This window comes from Micropterus salmoides, unplaced genomic scaffold (assembly GCF_014851395.1).
Source record: "Micropterus salmoides isolate LMB-PRFRI ecotype aquatic unplaced genomic scaffold, ASM1485139v1 Ms_hic_scaffold_22, whole genome shotgun sequence".
NCBI lineage: Eukaryota > Metazoa > Chordata > Actinopteri > Centrarchiformes > Centrarchidae > Micropterus > Micropterus salmoides.
Genome location: NW_024041373.1, coordinates 7,462,277 through 7,484,243, shown reverse-complemented (window position 1 = coordinate 7,484,243; position 21,967 = coordinate 7,462,277). Strand labels below are relative to the sequence as shown.

The 21,967-nt window shown below is 38.1% G+C and overlaps 1 protein-coding gene across 2 annotated transcripts in view; it reads left to right on the top strand.

Moving 5' to 3' along the window:
• opn3 (opsin 3) overlaps positions 1-21,967 on the top strand; it is a 32,002-nt gene that overhangs the window by 2,494 nt on the left and 7,541 nt on the right. Inside the window, exon 3 of one of the 2 annotated variants that reach the window (XM_038737015.1) lies at positions 9,475-9,674. Coding sequence is in view for 1 of the 2 variants with exons in the window: in XM_038737014.1 (XP_038592942.1) it covers positions 21,649-21,967 (319 nt within the window). In the remaining variant the exon portion in view is untranslated. Of the gene's footprint in view, positions 1-9,474; positions 9,675-21,648 lie in introns of those variants that run through there. The other variant, XM_038737014.1, reaches the window with a different exon arrangement.

Here is a 21,967-nt window from a genome sequence, read left to right as displayed (position 1 = left end):
ATCTCTCCTAATTCTAGACATTTGTAATCTCTTGACTGTGTGAATCCTCTGATCTCGTTCCAGACAGAGGTGCTGCACAGCAGCTGGAGTTCACAGTTGATAGTATTTCCCTTTAAACCTTCCTGTGGAACAGATTGTATTGCCCCGCTTGGCCCATGGTAATAGTGTTTGCTGTGAAGAACTCAAATTGGCAGATTGGGACTTTATAGCATCATTTCACAAACAAAAAATCCCCACTAGATGTTTGTACTTTTCTCCCTAGGAACCTGTAAAGACACCCTTAAGTAATGTATTTAGTTACCTGGGGTCTCATACAAATTCAGTTTTTATGTGTATGTGCATTTCTTAATATTAGAGGATTCTTTGTTTAGGATAATAAAGCCCAGCACCTGTTCTTAATGTCTCACAAAGATCATAAGAAAATGAGCTGACATATAAAATAGATATAATAAAACATCTGATTCACCTCATTACATCTAATGAAATCTCTAATGTTAATGATGACTCTGTGAGTTGTTTTGTCCTTGGCATTGACTCTCACTGCAGCAGTGACATTAATTGCCACAACATGCTACAAGACCTTCACCACACAACCTTACTGTGAAAATTAGCACAGCGCAACATTGATCTCGTCACATTTGTGTGTCAGTTGCTATGTGCTTTGAATAATTAGGTGATGCTGTCCACCTCCGCCGTGTTTGAAACCAACGTGGGAGTCCAGCGTAATCGCTGGTGGCTTTAAATGAAGCTAAAATCATTTGAGCACAATTAAGGAAGGTTAGCATGATGCTCCCAATTTCTGATCACAGTAAATCAGTTTTTCCAGTTGTAACAGATTGCGTGAGATTGTTCTGACATGTTAAATATGGTATTGTTGTACAATGTGGATAAAGATGTAGGTGGGACATCACATCATAATTACACATAATTTTGCATCTAAAATAAATACCATTATCACATATTCTGCATCCTACACACAGACACATGCCTGCTCATCATCAGACATAGAGCCATTTGTTCTCCCACACAAACTCATCAGACATGATTTGAATGACAATGACGTGATCACATCTGGGAGGTCGAACATAGCTTTTACAATAGTAATTCATGATAATTAGTTTCACAAAAAATGGCCCCTAGCTGGCCGCAGCATGACAATTTTATAAATGTATCTCACGCTAATAGCTCACAGATTTGACCTATAAAACAAAGACATGAACTTTACCTTTTTCAGATAATACATTTCCCGTATGCAATTATTGACACAGTTTGCAGGTAGGCAAGCAAAATCTATCTGTATCATCTGTAATAGAAGATAGTCAAAGGTGAAAAAATGTGCCATGACAGAACTAGAGCAGTTAACTCTGAACAATATTGTCAAAGAATGGTTGTCTGTTTGATAGTTAACACTAACAGCAGCTTGTTAACATTTAAAATAGCACATAATAAAATGTATAATACAATGCAATGCATATGGTCAGCACGCAAATAAGTAATAACAGTGTAATAGGCAAAGTCAGATAAGTCATTTTTAGCCTCCATAACAATGATTTGCTATGTCTTGGGAAACTGTTACCAGCTTAATCAAAACAACTATAGGGTCTGTGAAGCTTTACTTTAGCTAAATGCTAATGTTAGCATGCTAACATTTCACAGTGCTGTGAATATTTGTACCACATGTCACGACAATCCATCCAGTGTTTATCGAGTGTATATCGCTAGCTATATTAGCTAACTCAGAGCTGCCAACTCTCACTCATTGAGAGTGAGACTCACGCAATTGACACTTTTCACACGCCCTCACGCCATACATCATACAGCTCACATATTGGAAAAACTAATGAAGCCTATAACTGATAGCCTCGACCAGGCGTGATTACACTCCGGCCAGCTGATGCGACATTGGCAGACGCTGTGGCAGGAATTAATCAAACCTGCTCTCTCCCCCAATGATTTACAGTTTGTGAGGTAACGTAGCTGGTAGAGTTTTGCAATATAAAAATGTATAATCTGAAGCACAGTGTTGCTCTGTTGGGAGAGTGAGCTGCACAGAGCTGCTGAGGATTTGTGGTGAAGTGTTTTCAGTTAGTTTTGTTTTGCACAGGTCTCATCTATACAGTCCCAAACGAGTTCTGTGTCTGTCTGTTTGGGATTCTATCATATCAGCAGAGCAAGTAATGAACAGCAGATTATACGGCGGGGAGATTTTGAAAAATATTGTGAACTGTGATTAAATGATGACGTTATTCTCATAAAAATCTTTCTGGAGATGTACATAGATATGTGGAATAGATGCAAAATGTTTTGAACATTCAGTCCAGGAGTCTCTAACTGAATTAAAATGAATTAATTTATCATTTAAAGAGGAACTTCCACAAACAAAGACACAAAGGGGATGGAAGACTAAATCATGAAAGAAAAAGAAATAAAAAATGAATTGGTGGTGATCCACCAATGTGTCCCTGAGCAACTGACACTTAACCCCTAGTTGTTTCAGAGGCGTGCGACATCTGACATAAATAGCAATTTGGATAAAAGCATCAGCTAAATGAATAAATGTAAATACAGAATGTTTGAAAGCCATCTACTGAAGTATATTTTTGATATTTTAAATTGTCATCTACTGTCTGAGTTTTGTGTTTCTGTTGACATAGCTTAGATAAAAACATGTCCACCATAAATTGATGCAGAAAAGAAAGGAATTGGTGCAGAAAATTTCAGCAGAATGTAGGAAATTGAGTGTTTAATGCAAAACATTTGCTGGGGGAGGACCCACAGACCCCCCCTCTAAATAAGTGGCTCCTCCATTGCTAAAGGAAAACCTATGCTCTTGCTTATTATGTACTACCCTATAGTATTCCATACATTCTCTAGAATTAAAAGAAATACAGCCCTGAGCTAGCTAGTAGCTATAACGCTACTTAACTATATTAAAAAAACACAATCATTCAAACTTTTTAAAGGATTAATAAGAAAAAAGTAACTTGTTAAAATTTTGTGGAGCTTTTTCGTTCAGCGCAGCCCCCTCTACAGTGTGACGTCAAAGTCGCATCAAATGCGACCTGAGAATCCAGACTCAGGTCGCATTTAAAAAGATCCGATCTGGATTGGATTTGGACTACATATGGAAGTGGCCTAAATCCGGACTGGAAAAGATCAGATTCCAAAAAAATTTTGGGTCACATTGGCCTGCAGTCTGAACGTAGCCAAAGACAGAGTGCTGCTTTCTTCCCCATGTAAGTTTAATACATCATTTACTGGTTTATTTTAAAAGTAAACAGCATAAAATTATTTTTATACTTATTTGTCTTACTAAGTTTGTTTTAAAGACAATGTAAATGCCTGAAGTATGTTCACAGCTAATGTTTTTCAATGAAGGAAGTGCTTCATTTTTGCTAGTGCTACAGCCAGCAGCTGCAGTTAGATTAGCTTAAACACTGTCCAGCTTGTCCTGTTTAGACTTTGGTTTTTGGACATATGTGCAAAACACATACTATGAACAAACACACTATGTACTGTACCTGCCTGCCTGATGTGAAAACTATTTCTATCTATACTGCTAACATTTCCATACACATTATGCAATGCAATGATACAATTGTAAGCTGTATATATTTGTCTATATTACCTTTATTGCCTCTTTTGAAAATGGAGTTCTTTTTGATTTTCTACCTCAATTCCATACATAACACATAGGCCTTTGAACTACATAATAAGCATTAATAAAGAATGACCTGCCACAGATAGAATATCTGATGGGTTTATTTAAGCAGCAAGTTTATTGCCTGCCATAGAGAAATGTTCATTTGCTTATCAGGTTGGACACTGTAAACCCGAATAAGTTCAGAATACTCAAAATATTTGTGGAAACTGATAACCTCAAACTTTTTAAGTAGTAGTAATAATATTTTTGAGTAAACCTTAACTTAAATATAATACATTTTTATAAAACCTTTAATTTCCGCATACTAAATTACATTGATTCAATGATGCTTATTAAAATTAAATTCCTCTTATTCTTAAATCAATAAATGTAATTGTGCACAACTTATACTGAGGGAAATCTACTTAAAAAAATGAATTGTGCTAGAATGATGACAAATACTAAAGGAAACTCACTCAACAAAATTACTACTAGTAAACTTAAAATTTACAAAATGCCCATTTTCAGATAGTATTACTCAAAAACTCCATTATTACAATTCAACTTCTCTTTATTAGTATCATCTTTTCACAACATCTTCTGTTATTTCTACATTTAACAGACACAAAATAAGACACATCTTGCATAAAGCTGAATAGACAAATTAATTGACTGCTTGATCAAATAATTAACCAGCAACAGTTTTGATAATCAATTTGTTTTCATTCTTTTTTGCAATAATGTTGAACATTCTCTATTTCCAGATTCTTAATGAGATTTTTTGGTGTTAAGTGATAATAACTTGAATCTTGAGCTAAATAAAATTTCCTTTTACTACTTTACAGTGTTTTGTGGAAAAAGCGACTATGCATAATTTTATTCCAGCAGCAGCACTTTGACGTAAATCATTTTATGAAATAGTTTTATGGAATCATAAGCAAATAAAGATAGCTAATAAAGATTGTTTAAAAGTTCCACATGCAAATTGTTAAGTCAGGTAGACGAGGTAATGGGACAGTATCAGGGTTTCTGCAGGTTTCACCTGGTCAAATTTAAGACTTTTTAAGACCATTGTGAATGAAATTTAACACCTATATCACGACTTAAAAAAAAGAAACGCACAAAGGAAATGCAGTCACAAAACTTCTTGCAAAGTAATCAATGTATTCAAATTAGGGTTGAGTGATGTCTACAAGATTGGCATTGGACAATGTCAACAATGAAACACCAGGATGGACGATGACATTGACAGGGCTTAAAGCAAGAAATGTGGAAATATATGATGGGGGATCTTGGGGTCCTCCCCCAGAAGATTTTGAGCATTAACCATTCTGGTAACATTTTCTGCCAACACCTATAATCAGTGCTGAAAGTGGAAAATATTGGTGCTGGTACTTAGTGCTTAGTACATTATTCTTATGATAAATGTCAAATCACAATAGGGAAGATTTTTGAGTGAAAGTTGGACAAACCAGATGGTTAATTGAAGTTTTATGGTCAGAACAAATACTTAATGCCAAACAGTGGATCACAGTGTTTCCCATACGTTCAATGCCACAATATCAATGCTTGTGACAGAAACTCCTGTAGTAACCTGCCGTGCCTAGGAACTGACGAAGAGCCTTTTCTAGTGGTCGGAACGGGGCAATCTGTTATGGCTGAGACTTTGGCCTCCACAGGGCGCACTTGGCCTTGCCTCACCTGTCTCCCTAGATATGTGACAGTGGCTTTCCCAAAGTCACATTTGGCTAGATTCAGTGTACGTGACGCTTGAGCGAGCCGAGTGAAAACTTGTTCTTCAAGGACCTGCATGTGTTCTTCCCAAGTGCTAGTGTAAATAATCAGATCGTCAAAGTAGGCATTACAGTTAGGTAACCCAACCAGAACAGTGTTCACTCTTCTCTGACAGGTGGGGGGTGCATTGCACATGCCAAACACCATGACGGTGTACTGCAGGAAGTGGTCAGGAGTAACAAACGCAGCTATTTTGGAGGCCCGGTCTGTTAAGGGAACTTGCCAATACCCCTGAAGCAGGTCTAATTTGCTGACGTATTTGGCAGTGCCTAAATTATCAACACAGTCCTCCATCCGGGGTAGGGGTTACGAGTCCCTCTCAGCCTCCCAGACAGTAATGAAACGTCACCACGATCGTGCTGCTGTTCCCCAGCGCTTCAAAGTGGGAGATAAGGTCTTAGCATTGCTGCGTGTTCCTGGCTCCGCTCTCTCGGCCAAATTCTTCGATCCTTATGACGGTCACGACTGTCTCAGTGACACAGATTATGTCATTAGCACGCCCGAGAGAAGGCGAGAAAACAGCTTGGTGCTGCACAATGAAATGAAGTTAATTTGTTAATTTAGGTCAGGAGCGGGCCACGCCTCAACCACACCTCCAATAACTGTCAAGGCTACATATACCGCCCCGCACAGCCTGCCCCACTTGTTCAGATTGCTCGACGCAAGTCAGACAATGATCTACGCTCAACAGTACATGCTTAACAGCACGCTTGTTTCAGATTGCTCGACCCACCCCCCCTTTACCTTCCCTTCATTCATTCATCCCTACACACATCCACTCATCCTGTCTTCCCTTATGCCTTCATCCCCTCTTCCCTGCTTCCCTCATCCCTTCATCCCTCATCTCTGCTTCCCTCATCCCTTCATCCCATCATCCCTGCTTCCCTCATCCCTTTATCCCTCATCCCATCATCCCCCATCCCTGCTCCCTTCATCCCCTCATCCCCTCCTATTCAATCAGGGCACAGTTCTCTCATGTCTCATCCAGGTACTGGGGAGGCTTGAAATAAACTCAAGGGGAAAACACTTCTGACACTTCTCTCTGCCCGGTCTTCTGTACACCCTCTCAGACCAGCCAGACGACATCCTTCTTCCACCATCACTCTTCTCCTCTACATGCATCAATCCATCCTCCACAATCCATGCATTCCATATTTGCATGTACCTCCAAATCACTGGTGAATGTAAAATCACTGTGGAGAGCATCAAAATTAACCAAATGAATTTTCCTAGATCTGATGGTTAGAATTCAACCCCAGTAGACTTATTTAGCAAGTTTAGCTTTTGGGGTGTAGGTTATTGTCTGCCTGTCTGTTCCCCTGAGTTTATCCATCAGCAGTAGGTCAAGTTTTATAAAGTCGGCAAAAAGACACAGAAGTTTTTTGTTTGTTTTTTCTGGATTTTTCTACTGTGATCCATTTTTCACATCAGAAGGTGCACTGCATGCCAGCTTATTAATTACGTAGCTTATCAATGTCATCGTCCATCCCAGTGTTTCATTGCCAATCATGCCAATTTTGTAGACATCACTCAACCCTAATTTGAATACATTGATTTACTCTGCAAGTCATTCTGTTACTGCATTTCCTTTGTGCGTTGCTTTTTTAAGTTGTGATATAGTTCTTAAATTTCATTCATAATGGTCTTAAAAGTCTTAAATTTGACCAGGCAAAACCTGCAGATACCCTGATATTGTCCCATTACCTTGTCTACCTGACTTAACAATTTGCATAGTGTGGAACTTCTCATTTTAAACAGTCTTTATTATCAATCTTTATTTGCTTATGATTCCATAAAACTCCACATTTAAAGCTTTTATATTATTTAAGTAAAAGTGCTGCTGCTGGAATAAAATTATGCATAGTTTTCCACAAAACACAGTAAAGTAGTACATTTTAGTAGTGGTAATTTTGTTGAGTGAGATTAGTATTAGGAGTATAAGTTGTGCACAATTACATTTATTGAGTAAAGAATTAGTGGAATTTAATTTTAATAAGCATTAATGTAATTTAGTATGAGGAAATTAAATCTGTTTTTTTAAATGTATTATATTTAAGTTAAGGTTTACTCAAAGATTATTACTACTACTATAAAAGTTTAACGTAATCAATTTCCACAAATATTGGGTATAACATACAACTATACAGTGCACCTGTCCTGCTGATGATGCCAATAAAGCCTTTGGCAACTGGGAGCAACACATCTCACACTATGTTTGTATTTTCACACATCAAAATCCACAACAAGTCCACTAATATCACACCTCCCTGGGTAGCATGTCTTTCAATTTTTTGCTGATGAGGCTTCCACACAACCTTCCAGGACAAATGTGTGATCCCCTTGCTGCTGCTGGGGGAAACAACCTGGAGAATTGTAGCTCAAGAAATGGCCACTTCCTTGCATGCAACACTTTAGTGAATAACTTGCTGGTGAATAGATGGATGGATGACAGAATGTTGGCAGCAGAGAGGATCATTTAGGTGTTGCTTGCATCCCTTCAGGTAGACTGTAGCTTCCTGACAAAACGTGACATACTGACGCAGCACCTAGATTATCGTTGCAGGTAGCAGGCAACCTCTGCGCTTTTCTTTCTTTTACTTTACAACCTCTGCCACATTTGCGGTGGTACTTATAGTCATCCTTCCTACAGAAACCAAGGCTCTGTTTGAAAGAAGTACAGTCAGAGGACCGTGTGGTGTATCTCTAAGTAGGTTGTAAGATGAAAAGAATTTAGAGGGATTTTTGTCACTGTCATTTTAATAGCACACTTGAACAGTTTTCAACAGTTTTTCTCTTTTGAGATAATATATAAACTGAGACAAAATTAAAGACTACTATAATATCGTATGTTGCCTTTAAGAACTAATGGATCTCCAAGGTCAAAGAAAACATCCGCCTTCATTGCTCCACAATCACTGCTATCACCTCCAACATTTATCTTTAACATATAACTGCACAGCATGGACAAGCAATTCCTTGCACAAACAGCTATTCTTTGTCTGAACGTAAAGATAATATATTATCCCCTTACATGTTTTCCCTCAGAGAGCCTTGACTTTGACAGTAAGCAGGGTGCACATTCTTCCCTGCACACACTCTAAGTCTGTACTCACAGCAAGATGCAAACACCCACTGTTAGAAAGTATGCCATTACCACAGCACGTAATACCTTTTATGTAAGACAATGTCACATTGATGCACTAAGATGCCACCTAATTAAGATACCATATGAAAATTATTATCATACCCTCCCCTGTGTTATTTTTTTCTTTGGACCTTCCTCTAGATTTAGCAAACATCCACATCTGTTTCTCAAAGCTGACAATATGATCCTACAATTTGCTTTTGACTGGGGAAACAAACAAAGGCGTCTTCTTGATGCAACTTTTTGATCTTTATTTTACTTTAGGTCTCACAGGGGATGAATAAAATAAATCTGGCATGGCAAACCTCCCTTCAGCAATAATAAAGGCTTTGAATATCCTCTCCCTTTTCTGTCCCTCCCTCCCCCTGCCCTTAATAATTTCTGTACAGTCCCTAACAAATGTGAAAATGAGTAGAATTGAATGTAGGCAAGAAATTAATGTCTGTAAATTGTTGTTTTGTTTAGTTTGTTTACTTGTTTCGAGTAGTTTTCTTTTTCGCTGTATGTAAACTTTTGCTGTTGCCTACCTATAACCTAATGTTCTCAGAGGGAGTCAGTGGTTGAAATACTGTAGCTAAACTGAAGTGTATTTCCATGATGTGTGTGAAGGAGCAGCTCCTGTATAATCATTAAAAAGATTCCCTGTGGCTGTGGCAGACCATTTGCAATTGATTGCTAGGTGCAAAAAACTGGCTGTCACTTGGGCGAAATGTTCGACAGCCAGCAATAGGCTTTCATCTGTAATCACATGGATGAAAGAGTGGAGGGAGGTGGGAAACAAAGAGTGGCCAGAGGGACCATCAGAGGAAAATTAGGGTGAGGAGAGTCAAAGACAATAAAACTGTCTCTGATTGGGAAAAAAAAATAAATGTATCTGTTGATTTTCATACAGGAGGTCTTGGTTGAAGTGTCGCACATGTTTGTGTGAATGAGTTCGGAGGAAATGGATTCACACCACAATGGACTATTCTGTTGGCAAGAAAGAATCCCTGGTTGCAAACATCAGAGAAGCATGCAAACCTCCCCCCTTTGGGGTCTTACTCCTCAAAGATGTGCAGAAGATGAGACCTCAGCAAACTGAATACTAATGAGGTAAGAAGACTTCAAATACGGCTCTAACTCAGCCCTGTTTCCACAAAAGACGAGGGGTAATGTATTAAACATGAAATGAGCTGTGTTCTTCCTCTACCGGCCTCCATCTTCCGCATTCAAAAGCTCCACAATCACAACTTTGGCCCGACTCTTTGTTTCAATGATAAGATTCCCGAGAGCAAATTTCAGAGGAGGAAGTCCTTCAGCCACCTCTACATCAGACAGACACTGAATGGACTGATTTGTTTACCTCACTCTACATTACATGCTGTTGAACTTTGCCCATAAATGAAGGGCTGTTTTTCCCATCCAGCAAACTATAATTCACATTTCCAACTAGGTGACTTCAGATTGTTAAATTAGAGTGTAACAGCAAGATTTCAAGGAAAACTCCATCAAATGAGATGTGGAGTTCTGCTACAGTTTCTTTCATGCTGTATTGTACACTGATCGAATTTCACATCATCACCAAAACTAAATAGCAATTACCATGTAATGTTACCATGCGGGTCACTCCGCTGACACAATAAAAGCAGTGCAGCACATACGCTCCTGAATCAAGGTTACTGGAGCAGGAGCAGGTGTTCATGTTTTCTGGTGAGAAATATTAATACAAGCAGTAGATTTCAATTAGCTTTGAGGCCTTTAATAACACAGACAGCACAGACTCAATCTTCCTCCAGGATATAGGAACAGACATATTCACTTATGTTGCAGTTGGTGTGACTGGCATCAAGCCCAAACAAGATGTACTTAGTCATTACCACAGCAGAACTTGAAGAATTTGTCTCTTTGAAGTTTGATAACAAGGCGAGCCATGCAGGAGATGAGTACGTCAGTTGCAAACGTCTTTTTAATCCTATACCACAAATAACTGAATTCTTATGATTATAAAGCATTGCTCTATTTTTCTACATTTTGTTTTGAATCACTGCATCTGGCCAAAAAATAATTATAGCACATAACTCCCCTTAAAACCACAAAATGTCCGGAGGCAATGTGCCAATTATTTAGCAAGTGACATTCGAGAAAATACTCTTTGATTTTTGATTTTTTGGAGTTGGATGAGAATATCAATATCACTCTTATATCTGTCTGGTAAATGTACAGCTTGCAGCCTGCCTGTTAGCTTAGCTTAGCATAAAGTCAGGAAAGAGTTGGCATGGCTCTGTCCACAGTAACAAAATCTGCCTACCAGCACTTCTAAAGATTAATTCGACTCAATTAACTCATTATATCTCATTTGTTGAATTTGTACAAAACACCTAGTGTAAAAACAACAAGTTGCAGTTTTGCCGGGGTTATGGGCCAAAATATTTCTTAGCCAGAAGCAGTGACTTTCTAAATCCAAGATAACCAACTGCTGTCTGTAGCCTTGCATTTATTCATCTGTGTCTAACTACTACATTTTAAAAAGCACACAGGCATACACACCCTTACTGGACTCTTTATATTTATCCTTAATTTTAAAAATATTTTTTGCTAGATTGTGCATTCACAATGTGATCAACAGCAATCACAGCTAATGATTCAAGACTATCATCAGATTGTAATACCTGTGTACAGATGCCAGTTAAATATTGGTGGATTTTCAAAGCATCCTACATAAAGAACACAGAGTGGCATTTCTTTACCTACGTGGCTACCTGACTGGCTGTTTAAGTGTGAGGATTCGTCTCTCTGTGCATTCTCCTGGCACATATGGATGTAAGGGTTATCGCAGTGTTTGGGCTCCACTGCTTGAAGTAATTCATTACACTCAACAGCTAAAGTAGTTGGTTAGTGTATACAATCTCCAATAACTACATGACTTTTAATAATAATAACATTTTTTGTTTGAGAGCAGGGTGCAGGGTCCAGCAAACAAATCTGCATCTGACCTCGGTCCACCTAAAACCTGACCTGGACACAGCCACAGGTCTGTTCTCACTAGGAGGGGATTAGCTGAACAATGATGGTGATTCAGGGAGGATCAGATGGCTACCATCCTCTGACTATGTTATCTAGTTTCCCCCCCCACATGTGTAAGTTTAAGTTTTCAGGCTCTGTGAGGGGTCTACTGAGTAAGAAACATCTGATGAGTTCTTTTCATCATCTATCATCAGCTTCACCACAGGGGCAACACAGTCATATCAAATAGCAAACTGGTGTCCTTTCTGACTGTTAGAGGGAACTTTACTGTATTGGCCACTGTATCTGTTGTAGGTGTACATGAGATTTAGCTGTGTTTCTGTCAGTGTTTCTCTGCATCAGAGTTGAGTAATTTCATCATCAGTCACCACTCAGGTCATACTGTTTGCATAATTAAACTTCAGTTCAATAAAGGTGCATGCTAATATTCTATGTACCGTGTACATTTGCACCAAAACATCAATACAAGTAATGAGATATTCTGTGAGCAGTGCATGTGTCAATACCTGTCCCGCTTCCTTCTACCCCCGACATACACTAACCCTGGATTTTGCAGTCCCAGTGCTCTGCTGTGTCTCATCTCTTCTGCTAAGACCTTTTGTCTTGCGATTCTTCAAAGCTGCATTAACAATATGGTCTGATGGTGAGAATGGTGACAACTATAAAATATGCAGTAAAATACCATCTGCTTATGCCTGCTAGCAAAAACTGAGGTCTTGGATTGCACCCTCCACTACAGCAGTTGAGTCTAAACAGATACTGCAGTTTGAGTAAAAATCTAAAACATCTTTTTATTGTCATGCATGTTTACCAACCCGTAAAACAGCGGACCTAATGCATTATTTAGTAACGTGTCACAGTAATGTGATCACATTTTTCAGTAACAAGTAGGCTAGTGTTAGGTATTATCATTTGAAATTACATTTATTAATTTTAGCTGATGCTTTTATCCAATTGCTATACATGTCAGAGGTCGCACACCTCTGGAGCACCCCATCATTACAACACAGTTAGTAACCTCCATTACTCCTTTAGTTTGGGCAGTTAAGTGGACAGACAGGTCTGAGATGTGCAAGCTTAGCAAAGGGGCTGGAGGTGTGGGGACGCTATTAGAATAAATAAATAAAGGAGAAATAAGACTTCCCCGGTAAGAAGATATGCCCTCAAATTTGTCATTAAGACAGAGTTGTCTGATTTACATGTTTTGTGTTAGCTGACTCTAACTTTAGTCATGGACAAGCCTAAATAAAGGAATCACCTGGTTTTGTTCTAAACTGGAGGATGTGTGAACCCAGAAGCCGTACTGCTGGAGTGCGGTGCGGTGTGTCATCGGCGTTAATGTTAAGATAGCTGTTGCTGGAATGAATACTTAATAGACTGACTGTTTGTTAAAAGGTCATGTTTTCTATTTCTACATGTGTTAAATCAGAAGACATGAAATGATGTGACTTTGGGGTATGGAGGCTTTGGAGTCATTTAAAGGCACCACTGACAGAGTTGGAATGTTATACTGAGAAATATAGGCAAAAAAATTAGCCTACTGTTGCTTTTCAGTAATTAGTAAAGTAATGAAACTACCAGGTATTTACTGCAGCATGTAAATAAAGAGTTCTCACTGTGCATTCAAAGATGTGTAAATATAACTGCACAAAAAACTATGCTTAACAATAAAAGATGTATCTTACCTATCACATTGTTTCCACTCACATGACGTACAACACACCCCTGCTCAGTGCTAACCACATGACTTAAGCTATTATTTATCTTGAGTAACTTAAAACCATAATTTTTTTGTCAGAATGCTGATGTCTTTGAGACGTACTGTATATGTGTAATGAGCAGCATAATGTATGGTGAGCTGGACAGTATTGCCCTCACTAATCACACCATCATATTTTGACACATAAAATATGTCCTGAAAATGTCCTATGTAGAACTTTTTGCAAGAATCTACTTCCAGTTCAAACTGAAGGCTAGTATCAAATCAATAATAAAACATAAAACATCAAATATTTCTTCTAAATTCATGACAATTTATATGTTGCTGTGTCTGAAAAAAGAGTTGTGTTTAGTAAGTTGCCTCGAGCAGGGTGAAGCGCAGTTCTACTAGAAAAGCAACGCAAATTACAACATCTAACATGATAGGGGTGTTTTGATTGCCTGACCTGCAGGAGGGGAAGCAATTCAGATGGACATTAATTATGCAAATCAATTGTGAAATCACAATAAATTGGTTTTTAATAGCCACAATTTCTCAGGGGAGCCTCCTCCAGACTCCCAGAATAGAGTTCACATTTTTGGCCTCTGCTAAAACCACCCACCCTCCCACCAATCATGCTTATGACCTCATAAATTGCTTATGTCATGTATTATTTGTTAATTAACTCTTGATGTTTGTAGAGACACAGTGTGCTCTTTTAAAAAGAAACTAAAGACCTTCCTTTTCCATTGAGCATTTTTTTAAATGCACGTTTCTGAGCACTTTTTTGTTGTTTAATTTTGTTTTATTTAAAGGACTTGCTTTTGTATGAGATGGTGCTATATAAATAACATTTGAATGGAATTGAATTATTACAATAATAGGCAGATACGTGTGTGTGTGTTAATGTGATGAGGAAGACCAACAGTTTATGAATCAGCATTTCTCACCGTGACAGCAAAGGACATTGAAGATGACACTGAGGGTTGCTTGCAGTGCATGTTTCAAAGTGAGGTGACGGGACAATGTTGTTGCAAAACTGTTATATAATGATGACCACTGCACTGCAAACACTCTTATTCTTACGGCAGATTTAGAAAGCAGCGCTTGACTTGTGTGAGATCATCCAGCAGTGAGGTAAGGAGATTGAGTTGAGCAGAAAAAAGACACTGACAGGTCCCACTGTGTGTGTGTGTGTGTGTGTGTGTGTGTGTACTAACTGCGACAGTTTTGCACTGGTACGTGAGTCATCACACGTCGCCTACATTTGTGCAGGTGGACGTGTGTGTTATATTCTGAACTGACTATAACTAGTCTGTAACATCAGAGGAAAAAGGGGGAAAAAAACACTTGAGAGGAAGGGAGGGGGTGTCAGTGCTCAAACGAGAGATCACCAAAAGAAAGAGACATGCACAAAAGTAAGTGCTGCTGCATTGACACAACTGCGGAGGGAGATGTAGGTCAGGAGTCTGGTGGGGGGGGGGGGGACAAGTAAATTCTATTCTATTACTTCGAAACATAAATGCATCTCAAGGCCACTGATGAAGATGAACACATAACAAGAAGCTAGGGGAACAAAGCTGCACTGTAAAAATGATCAAGGTGGTTCAACTTAAAAACTTCAATTCAATTGCTGCCTTAAAAATGTGAGTAAACTCAAAATTTAAGAAAAGCTTTGTTTCAACTCATGAAGTTACATTATACAATTTGTTTAATTAATGATCATTTATTGTTGGAACTTAATTCTGTGACTTAAAACAATTATATATATTACATTGTCCATTCAAGGAAACTTGCGGCAGGGCAGTTGGTGTGTTGACAAAACAGTCAACAGATATCACCTCCTTGCTTAAAGGGCCTTATGCCGTTGTCAAGAACCCTTTCCACTGGTGGTACTAGTCTTGTTTACCACAGAAGTGTCTATATTTTGGTGAATAATTAGTAGTAACCGTTTTCAGAATGGGCGGGGTTTAATATAGAAGTGGGCGGGACTAAGTAGAAGTTATTTACACCTGAAATTGGTATATATTTGTTTGTTTATTTATTTATTACAGGGACAGTGCATATTCATAAACATTTCTGTCAATATGCCAGAATTAGCCTAAAGGCTATTTTTCATCTGCAGTCCCTAGACAGATGTTAAGAGTCACCCTAAAAAAGATTACATATATGAAAGCTATTTACAGAACAACCTCAGAGAGTCATTGAGCTTCAGAGCAATGTTTTTGATCATGATAGTAATTGATTTTTTTTTTTAAAGTTCCTATATTTATATTTTATAACAAAAGAGATATTGACATATTTTACTCTGATGTTACTCGTAAAAAGTTTCTGGACCAGATACTCGTTTCAACTGAGTACTTGCTAAACCCTAATAATTAGTTGATGATGTATATGTTTTTCTCAAACTCAGACGCAGGACCTAGGCAATTTTTTGTTTCTTGCTCCCATCCCGCACCCTTGTCTTTTTTTTCAACAGTTAACTTACAAACGCAAGTTCAATCAATGTGACAAAAGTCTCAAATAGTCAACACAATGAATTAATGCAAGTTTAACTTTCTAAAACTCATGCAGTTGAGTTCAAAATCGAAAACTTGTCAGAGCTACTTGAGTTAAAAAGAAGAAGTAAGTTGACATAACTAAAGGGGTCTATGATTTTTTTCAGTGTGGAGATGCGCACACAGATACTGTCAACGAAACAACCTCTCACATTCAGTACTGTATAGGGAAACTCTTTTTTTACTATGATTGAGTGTTTTATTTCAAATTTGAGGAAAAGGTAGGCGTTTATGGGACAAAAATAATAAAAATACTGTAAATCATGCAAAATGTGTTGCTATGTATGTGGACAAATTGCAAATTGTTGGGTCTCTATTACATACATAATATTACAAAGAGTACGGACTAGACCCACTCTATATCAGAAAGTTCAATGAGATAACTTCTGTTAAGAACTGCCGCTATATAAGAAAATTGAATTGAAAATAATTTACATTGTTATGTATTGAATTATTTTTTTTGTATCAAGATGAATATCTGAATATTACTTTTTTGTTTTTTAAATTAAAGCTATCATTAATTGATTTTTATTTTGGCCACACAGCGTTGACCTTATAGAGTTGTTATTGCTAATCTATTGGCAAATAATTGCCTATTTACATACACAACAGACACAGAGCGACAATCATGTTGCCAGGCTCAAAGACACTGGGTGCAATACCAGACACCAGCCTGTCAACAAAACCCTTTTTATCAGTGCCTCCACTGGAGGACAGAAACCTCCAGGGGTGGAAATTAGATCTGAAGCATCTAACAATACCTCTACTGCTCCTCTGTGGCTCTGAGAATTGTAGACCTCAGTGTCAATGATAAACCTTTGGCACGTTTACACATATCCCGGTTTATGTTTGTGAGTCTGAAGTAATACTTATCTGTCTTACCCAATTACTGCGAGAGCACAAAATGCTTTAAAGTACTGAATTATTCATAACTCGATAAGAATTCACCACAAATGTTTGCGTGTTAATCTAGAGCCTGCTGCTCTGAATCCCTTTAAAAGATTATTTCTTGAGTTTAGCTGACATCATTGCCTGCCATAATTAAGTTGCTTTTTGCTGGGGCAGAATTGGGCCACCAATCTGTGACGCACTGTGATTACGCTTTACATTTGGCCGCCCTTGTGGCTGCACGGGAGTCTCGTGAAATGCTTGAACAAGTGATTTAACTAGTTTAAAGGAACATTCCTGATATTGTCTCACCACACAGTCCAACTATGCAACTGTGCACATCATTTGCATGTGCCAGTATTTATCTCTATTCCTCAGTCATTATAGGACATTTGGGAATCAAAGATTTTTGATTCAACAACCACAGAACTTGTTGCAGATTTTGTTTATATCTCTCTTACCCTGGAAAAACCTTGAATGTATCGTTTACATGTCAGAGATGACAATGGATGACAAAGACGCTGCAGGACTCAAACATTCACACATTTTTATTCAGACAGACAGGGGAGGGCCTTTGGCGATTTCTCAAGGACACTTTGCTATGGCAGTGCGGAGGAAAGATGCCGTGTAGCGTTAAATGTGATAATGTCAATGACAGTCACTATCTGATTTGATTTACGACTTAGCTTTCATGAAATCAAACAGTTTAATTCCAACAGCGAGCCTGAAAATGCAAAAGCACTTCAGCTGCTTCAAAAGGGTGAAAACAGATGTGAGAAGATAAAAACAGATGTGAGAAATAAAAGCCCACTTTCCTTTACACACACACACACACATATTGCAGTGCATTGTGGCTGCACCATCTTCCAAATTCATACTCTCTGTTAATCCCTCAGTGAGAGCAGGGATTATGAGACACAACCATTTGAAAGAAGGTGGTTTTCAGCACATGCATTACTTCCACTTAATATTTTTAAAAAAGAGCAGGCACCAGCTGCTGTAGCAATGAATGTGATCTAAATGTGAGTGAGGACGCTCCTTCAGTGCCACTTAAGATGTGACAGCGCTTTGTGGAGTCAGAGGGAAATCAGTCAGGGTCAGTCAAGGACTTTTGGAGTAGTTCATCAGGGTCATCACCACCAGCAAGTCTTGCCTGCGTCATTATTGGGCCATTTAAAGCCAGAGCCATAGTTGGTAAAATATGAAAAAACACAAAGAAATGTGAACATATTTTAATACCTAATCTCAAACCTAAACCCAGAGGATTAGGCAAGTATTTGCTTTATAAAATTTCTAAATTATCAGTTTTATAAATGAGGCTTACATTTATTTAAAGTAATAGTTTTGGAGATGTGCTTAAGCTATTCATTTTCTTGCAGGGAGTTTGATGAAGACCGGAAACAAGTGGAAGCTTTGTCCACCGAAAACAAATGCTCCAACTAGCACCTCTGAAGTTTGTTTGTTTAATCTTGTGTGAAAACAAACTGCAGTTATCGCTGCTCTTAACATCTACAACTCGTCATGTTTACATTAAGTAGGCTTACAGATTAAACCAACAATATAATATGTATTAATTGTAAAATTATAGGTGCTGGTGTGGATTTTGTTACCTGTTAGTTTCCCCCATTTCCAGGGTAGACTCTCGACAGACTGCTATAAAAAGGCCAGACCAGGCCTGCAGTGTTGCTAGCGAGCCAATCTGCTAGCTATGCCTGATGTTGACCGTATGAGCTAATATCTAATTGACCACACTAACTGTTCTACAGTGTTGTTTTATGAGTTTTTATCAGAAAAATGATATAAAGGACATATTTTAGAATTGATTAATTGAAAATTACATTTGTTGTATAATAATTGGACATTGAGCTGTGCTCTCTTCATTATTATTGCATTAGCCATTGTGAACGAAGCTGATGTAAGTCATGACAGATGACACATTAAAACTTGTGAAATTGAAAAGTGTTTTTCAAAATCTGACCATCTAGAAGTGTTTGCATGGCTATTCATAATGGATATAATTTTATATTTTGGAGGGATGTTAGTAAGTTTTAGTTTCGGTTTTGAACATTGTTTTTACTTTTTTTTAAATTTGCATTGATAAAATCACAAAATTCATATTGTGTGAATGAGACTGAATTATCCGTAGATGTGTGAGTGGTGTTGGAACTTGTATAGAGTTTAGTGATGTTGAAGTGCTGATGTTTGTGACCACTTAAAAATTCATAACAGAACTGATTCGAAGTACTGCGGGTATATGTAATGCTACAGTAATTGCATCTCAGGGGGCACATCAGTAGCTGCTTGTGTGTCTGCAAGCAGATGTGCTTTGCTAAAGCGTCAGGGCTCAGATGCTCGGAGATTACCTTTAATAAGAACCTGTTACGTTTATCACCTATTGAATTAAGAGACGGGCTAACAAATGGGAGTAGAGCGAGAGAGATGGACAGATGAAAGGACTGCGAGAAATGCTCTGATTGGAAGCTTGGCATAGTTGCAGAAACTGACCAGATGTAACTATCTCTGACCAGAGATAAAAAAGTGTAAGGAAACTCAAAAGGGATCATATAGAATTATAGAGAAACCAATAAAAGAGTGACGCCTCCACAGAACAACCTAGAACTAGATTTGAAGGCTCTCTTGTCAATAAAGCCTGTTCAAGTTCTGACATTTACGAAACATATTGCAATTCTTCTTCCTGATGATGTTTGAATGCCTTTGACCTACTTTATTTTGAAGTGTTGCTGCCCTGAACAATGCATTTATGGATCACTGGTGATTTGCAGTGTAATAATGATTAGCAGCATTATTACACTGCTGTTCTTCTGCAGCAGTCTTTACACTGGGGTCAATATTAATCATGAGAAAGCGATGTGATGTGTGACAACATATTCCAGGAAAATGAACCATTGACCTCAGCACTTTCCTTTTTCAACAGCCTTGGTGTAAAAACGGAGAACACATTTGGTTACAGCGCCAGACTGCAGCATGAATCCTGGCAACTTTGTTTATATCAAGATGAGTGTAATGTGTCATCTATACCTCAAACTAAATACCCTCAAACTATGAATGAACATCGCAAGTGCGTCAGTGGATGAGCTGCAGCATAATTAAAACATTCCTAGAGTCATGCACATCCCCAATGCACACTCTTATCTCTTGTGTTATTCGACAGAGATCTGCTATTTTGAATCAACCTGTAGGCTCTGAGAAATGAGGTCAGATGTAAACAACATTGCTGGAGGAATCCAGCATTTCAACACAGTGACATTTCTATGTGGGGAACAGAACAAGACCACTGGTGGAAGAAGAGCAAATATCCAAATGCCACAGGAGGCATAGACACACCTCACACAACCAGCAGAGAAGCTGTGTTGTCGTCATTTGGTGTGTCTGTGAAAAAAACAGATGTTTAGTGTTTAGTTCAGCATTTTCACAACCCAGAACAGTTTGCTTGTGTTCAAAAAAGAGTGTTCCTTGTTTGTGTGTTTATACATGTTTATGGTGATGATATTATAAGGCTTCCGAGTGTTCATAATTATTGTTTATAAGTTTAATTGACAAGGACCAAGTATGATAAACTGATACATTTAAATACTTTAAATCTGATGCATTACATATAGCAGAGAGAGAGCAACGATTTAATTTTCACCCAGTTGTACAAAATACAGATAGCATGCACATTAGATACAACAAGCACTATAAAATGCTATTCACCATGTACAGTCACAGTATACATGTGGTATTTACAGAACAGTTGTGGTTGTTTAATTAGTTAATAACAATTCACGAGATTAAAATTGAGATTAAATTTGCATTCTTGATTCTGTCTTATCCTCATAAACTTCAAATTAATGTAATCTGCAGTCATAAATGTATTTAACCATTTAAAAACACTATTTCTAAAACATTTTTATAAAAGATGTTAAATATATGCCGTTTTGCTGGGAGTTATTTGATGGCGTAGTGGATAGGACACATGCCTTTGGTGTGAGCGACCCCTATTCAACTCCCCACTATGACACGTCCACCAAAGTGTCCCTGAGCAAGACACTTAACCCCTAGTTGCTCCAGAGGCGTGCCACCTCTGATAAAAATAGCAATTATGAGTCGCTTTGGATAAAAACATCAGCTAAATGAATAAATAATAATAGATATTTGAAAAAAAAATTTTTTTATTTCAATTCATTTAACGATACATTGTTACAAATAATTAATAACAGTAGGCTATAAATAAATATACTGTAAAGTAAATATACAAATACGTAAACAAACGGTAGACAAAAATCTAATAATTTAATAACCTAAATAAATACATACATAGCCTAGGCTACATAAAACATGCCAGTAGTCAACATAAATCAATAGAAAGTAATTCAAAAGAAAACATCAAATTGGGAGCTCAGTATGGTAGTTTTAATAGCTTTCTTGTTTTTTCATTACAACACATCACTGTATTGACAAGGCTATGAAATTGAAGGCTACATCATGTCCACACAGTTAGTCCCAACTAAACCGGAGATTATTTTGAGGCTTTGGTTTCAAATTAAAAGTGTGACATGTTTAAGTGCATAGCCTACAACATGAAATACTGCAACATCTGTTGCCTATTTTTTAAGGGCCTATATATTATACATGTCCTTCTCTAAATAATACGGCCCGTGTTCGTCTCGAAACGCTCCAAACATGTAGGTCAAAAAAACATCTTACTTTGAAAGTACAGCCGGAAATGTTGACGTTTATAGTCTGTGTGGTTTGACAGTGGTACATTGACCCAGTTTCAGAGAAAGGCAGTCTCGGTTGGTTTGAATCAGCTGCGCGGGGAACGCGTGGAGGGGCGGCTTGGAACAGTCTCTCGTGTGTCGTATCTCACTCACACCGCGCGCAGCACAATGCTGGGAAACAAGTTTTTATCCACGCAATGAATCCTGCCAACGAAACCAGAACCGGGAGAGGTACAGAACCTTACATTTTCACAGCTGGCACCTACAAACTTCTGGCTTTTACCATCGGGACCATTGGAGTATTCGGCTTTTGTAATAACGTTGTTGTCATCATCCTCTACTGTAAATTCAAGAGACTGCGGACACCCACCAATTTGTTGCTGGTCAACATAAGTTTGAGTGATTTTCTGGTTTCTGTCATCGGAATAAACTTTACGTTTGCTTCTTGCGTCAACGGCGGATGGACTTGGAGTCAGGCAACATGCATCTGGGATGGCTTCAGCAACAGCTTATTTG